The following is a 5,155-nucleotide window of genomic DNA, read 5'->3' on the forward strand; positions in this document are numbered from 1 at the left end:
CTCGACTCACCTCAGGACCCAGCGCACTCACTTAAGCACTTTCTCTGTGAATAAATCCACCCTCCGGGGTATTTATTTGAGCTCTCCTTGTCGCGTGTTCCTTCCACCCCGTTACACTGGTGGAGAATGCGTGCAAAAGTGGTGGAGGATACACCGACAAGTGATCTCGGTCCATTTATTCTCTCTCTTGTGTTTCCCCTCCCAGGCGGCTACTCCTCCCCCACAGCATGGATGAAATTCTCCAACGGCTGGCGGAGGTCAGCATCCGCCAGCAGCAAATAGTGGAGCATCTCGCCACTCGACAGGGGGAAACTGAACAGGAGGTTGCCGCCCTCCGTGCCGCCGCCCGTCAGCGCGTACCGGTACCAGATCCCCGAGTACAGGCGGCCCAGCTGTTGCCCAAAATGACCGCCCATGATGATGTGGAAGTCTACACCTCCACTCCCGCACGGACATGGCTGGCCGGGTGCATAGTACATCGGGCCCTGCCGGCGGGAGCCCCGGAAGTCAGGGTCGAGGTAAACGGCCGGCTGTGTCGGGCGCTGCTGGACTCGGGCAACTCGGTCAGCCTTATCCAAGCTCACCTCCTTCCACCCCGCAACGAAACGAGGTCGGTCTTACCCATAACGTGTGTGCACGGGGACACGCGACAGGTGCCGGCCCGCCGCGTGACGATCTCCGCCGCCCCGGGGGCCTGGCAACCAGGACAATGCTTAGGGGGGAGGGAGTGTGACGAGCACCCGAGCTCACATCAGCGTTGCCCTGGAAAGGGATGAGGAACACCTGCACACGCTCATCACGGGCTGATTGGTCACAGCTGAGAGTCATCAGCCCACGGCCAGATAAGCCGCGTGAGGCCCGAGGAAGGGGAGAAGAGATGCTCTCCCAGAAGCTGAAGTCTAAGGGGTTGTGTCCTTTGCATTACAGAAACCAGCCCGTGACCAAGCAGCCCACGCACGAGCGCCGCACGGACTCACCGACACTGGAACACGCTCACGGAGAAGCACCGACTCACGCACGGAGAAGCCTCGACTCACCTCAGGACCCAGCGCACTCACTTGAGCACTTTCTCTGTGAATAAATCCACCCTCCGGGGTATTTATTTGAGCTCTCCTTGTGTCTCCTCGCGTGTTCCTTCCACCCCGTTACAGTATATAGATCAGTGAACTTGCCATTATGACGTAATCTAGCAACATTTAGCAACTGTTTTAGCTACTTTCAGTTGAAAGCAGTTGGCAACAGTGGTCAGTGTTTTTTTCCCTCGTATTTGAATGGTTTAAGTGAAATATGGGGTCATTAAAAAAAAACTCCACACATCACTTTTGGCCACTGTTGTGTTTGGTGGGGTTAGTGCCACAATATTTAAAACTCTGCTTTCTGTGTCATTACCGGTGCATTGCTGCATTTTTCCAATTAGCAACTGTTTTAGCTACTTTCAGTTGAAAGCAGTTGGCAACAGTCAGAGTTTTTCCCCCTCGTATTTGAATGGTTTAAGTAAAATGTGGGGTCATTAAAAAAAACCCTCCACACATGACTTTTGGCCACTGTTGTGTTTGGTGGGGTTAGTGCCACAATATTTAAAACTCTGCTTTCTGTGTCATTACCGGTGCATTGCTGCATTTTTCCAATTTTCCAGCCAAAAAATTTTACTACTTTAATTTCTGCAGTTAGAGCATTGATTTGTAGAGTGGAAAAAGTTATAAAATTTCTTACTTGGTCAGTTACAAAAATAATTGACTATCTTGGCGATCAAGTTTGAATCATTTTATCAACATTTAACTCCAATATGTCATATCTTCGTTGGAAAGTGTGTATCCTCCTTTTGCTGCCATCTTGTTACTCTTAAAACTAGGTTAGGAGACCTCTCCAGCTCTCTTAAATCATTTAGGAGCTGAGACCTAGTCTTTACACTTAGGAACCTTTATGAATCACTCTTATTCTTAAGTTTAGGAATAGGAGTAAAATTACGTCATTCTAAGAATTTTGACACACTTAAGACTTTTACTCTGAGCGGCTTTTTACACACGGCCCCAGATCTCTATGTGCAGCACTGGCTGCTGTCAGACTCCTTGTGCAAACAAAAATCTCACTGCATTATTACAATTAATGGCAAAATGAATGTTTGGAAATGTGAACTGATATTTCCTACTGACACACTACAGCAAAAGATATAAATAACTGACCTTTTTTTTTAGCTGGTGAAAATACTAGTGTTTACCACTGTGTATATACATACAGTAAACACACACACACACACACACACACATATATAATATATGTATGTGTGTGTACCTACTGAACCATATTTTGGGGACAAATTTGTATCCAAAAGTGAGCAAAACCTGACAAAAATCGCCAAAAACCTCCATTTGGGGATGTCCTCATTTGTAAAACTGGTATAAAAATAAAGTAAACAAAGTTTTTTTTAAATTGTAAAAATGCAGAAAGGTTTCTGTGAGGGGGTAGGGGTGGGTTTAGATTAAAAAGTGTAACTATCTATATATAAAATCAATGTCTATGTAATGTCATTTAGATAGCTCAGTAAAGTGTGTGTGTGTGCGTGCAAGCGTGAACTATGTTGTTGATGTATTTGTGCTTTTGTAGGAGGACTTTTATTGGCCACTGTTGTGTTTGGTGGGGTTAGTGCCACAATATTTAAAACTCTGCTTTCTGTGTCATTACCGGTGCATTGCTGCATTTTTCCAATTTTCCAGCCAAAAAATTTTACTACTTTAATTTCTGCAGTTAGAGCATTGATTTGTAGAGTGGAAAAAGTTATTAAATTTCTTACTTGGTCAGTTACAAAAATAATTGACTATCTTGGCGATCAAGTTTGAATCATTTTATAAACATTTAACTCCAATATGTCATATCTTCGTTGGAAAGTGTGTATCCTCCTTTTGCTGCCATCTTGTTACTCTTAAAACTAGGTTAGGAGACCTCTCCAGCTCTCTTAAATCATTTAGGAGCTGAGACCTAGTCTTTACACTTAGGAACCTTTATGAATCACTCTTATTCTTAAGTTTAGGAATAGGAGTAAAATTACGTCATTCTAAGAATTTTGACACACTTAAGACTTTTACTCTGAGCGGCTTTTTACACACGGCCCCAGATCTCTATGTGCAGCACTGGCTGCTGTCAGACTCCTTGTGCAAACAAAAATCTCACTGCATTATTACAATTAATGGCAAAATGAATGTTTGGAAATGTGAACTGATATTTCCTACTGACACACTACAGCAAAAGATATAAATAACTGACCTTTTTTTTTAGCTGGTGAAAATACTAGTGTTTACCACTGTGTATATACATACAGTAAACACACACACACACACACACACACATATATAATATATGTATGTGTGTGTACCTACTGAACCATATTTTGGGGACAAATTTGTATCCAAAAGTGAGCAAAACCTGACAAAAATCGCCAAAAACCTCCATTTGGGGATGTCCTCATTTGTAAAACTGGTATAAAAATAAAGTAAACAAAGTTTTTTTTAAATTGTAAAAATGCAGAAAGGTTTCTGTGAGGGGGTAGGGGTGGGTTTAGATTAAAAAGTGTAACTATCTATATATAAAATCAATGTCTATGTAATGTCATTTAGATAGCTCAGTAAAGTGTGCGTGTGTGTGTGTGTGCAAGCGTGAACTATGTTGTTGATGTATTTGTGCTTTTGTAGGAGGACTTTTATTTTGAAAACCACCGGACCTGATGTTGTTTTTTAGTTGAACGACTAAACGTGTCACGTTAACTACCGCATCTCGTGCTTTTCTTGTTTGGCGAATGCTTCCGTTCAAGCTAAAACCAACAGCATTTTAAATAGCTGCGTTAATGCATTGTCGACGAATTGAACAAGTATATATTTTTAAAGATGCCCCAAAATGGTTAAAGTCGAGTCGTTCTTCCGGTTCGCTTCCGGTTTCCACGTCTCGCGTTTGGCACGAGCACGTTTACAGCTGCGCTTATTTCTGCTCAAACCCGCACACTTTCATAACTTCTCGAGTCTCAGCAAATATCCGCAAGCTCAGCTGGTCACTTAGTCGATCAGGTAGTACAAGTCTTCTTTTCGTTCCAGTCGCTGCTAATACAGTACTATACCTGCGCGCGCTGAGTGTCGCTATGTGGTGATGGAGAGAGACTTGCTCAGACAGTCTGTGTCGTATCATGGGGGAAACCTGCTGGCGCTGTTAACATGCGAGCAAAGGGAGAACCCAGACTTCAAATATGTGGCTGCTGCTGATCTCTCCAAAACTCTCAATCAAAGGTAAGCGACCATTTGATAATAGCTGCACGTGATTATTTGTATCCCTTATATCATATTTGTGTTGCATTAATTACTCACCTGCATGTGGCTACAGAGGCTTTCTTCTGTGGAGATATTTAACAGAATGTTCGCGCTGTTCTTTTCCGTACCGTTTCTTCTCAGAAGTGCTTAGAGTTCTTGCAATTATCAGTTTATATATTTTTTTTTATCCCGGAGCGGTAACAGTTCTTCCATAGACCATTTTGTCACGTGAGAATATTATTCGTGTAACATTTTGATAATGTATTGCCAATAAATGAGCGTCATGTCATTGTTTTGAAACAGGGATACAGAAGAGGCGAGTCCTGTCCTGGAGCAGTTCATAGCAAGGAAAGCTGATCTTCTGTTTGCAGCGTCGTGGAAGACCTCTACACCAGCAGATGAACGGCCGGACGAACCTGGAGGTGAACCTCATTCAGTTCTAGCAACAGCATCATGCAATCACGTCGCTCCAAGAGCACCCCGTCTCATGAAAGTGAATGACATGCGTGCGATTAAACGATGAACTCTCCCTCTGATAATGCATGTATGTTGTTTCAGATGCACACGCCGTCATGCCTCCGCTGGAGCAGTTCATGGAGGTGTGTGTTGAGGAGAGACGGGAGCTCTTCTACAGAGACGTGGAGCGTGGAGACCTGGTTATTGGAAGGATCAATTCGGTGCGAGACTTCGGCTTGTTCGTAACTCTTCTCTGCACTGCTGGAGGACTGGAACGAGATATTGAGGATCTTGAGATAAAGGTTGGGTTTAAGTTATTTATTTTTCTCTTAAGTGTGCATTTCTACACCACTAATGGCACCAACAACAGAATTGTGTGTGTGTGTGTATATATATATATATATATA

The 5,155-nt window shown here is 43.4% G+C and overlaps 1 protein-coding gene across 1 annotated transcript in view; it reads left to right on the top strand.

Annotated features, from left to right (window-relative positions):
- The first annotated feature begins 3,748 nt into the window (after positions 1 to 3,748).
- Positions 3,749 to 5,155, top strand: part of LOC107550660 (tetratricopeptide repeat protein 14-like) — a 15,662-nt gene continuing 14,255 nt past the window's right edge. The window contains exons 1-3 of the mRNA XM_016231998.1: positions 3,749 to 4,271; positions 4,596 to 4,714; positions 4,851 to 5,050. Coding sequence (XP_016087484.1) covers positions 4,135 to 4,271; positions 4,596 to 4,714; positions 4,851 to 5,050 — 456 coding nt within the window. The 5' untranslated portion in view covers positions 3,749 to 4,134. The remainder of the gene's footprint in view (positions 4,272 to 4,595; positions 4,715 to 4,850; positions 5,051 to 5,155) is intronic.

Source organism: Sinocyclocheilus grahami, unplaced genomic scaffold, assembly GCF_001515645.1.
Source record: "Sinocyclocheilus grahami isolate Dianchi unplaced genomic scaffold, SAMN03320097.WGS_v1.1 scaffold405.1, whole genome shotgun sequence".
In the NCBI taxonomy this organism is placed as follows: domain Eukaryota; kingdom Metazoa; phylum Chordata; class Actinopteri; order Cypriniformes; family Cyprinidae; genus Sinocyclocheilus; species Sinocyclocheilus grahami.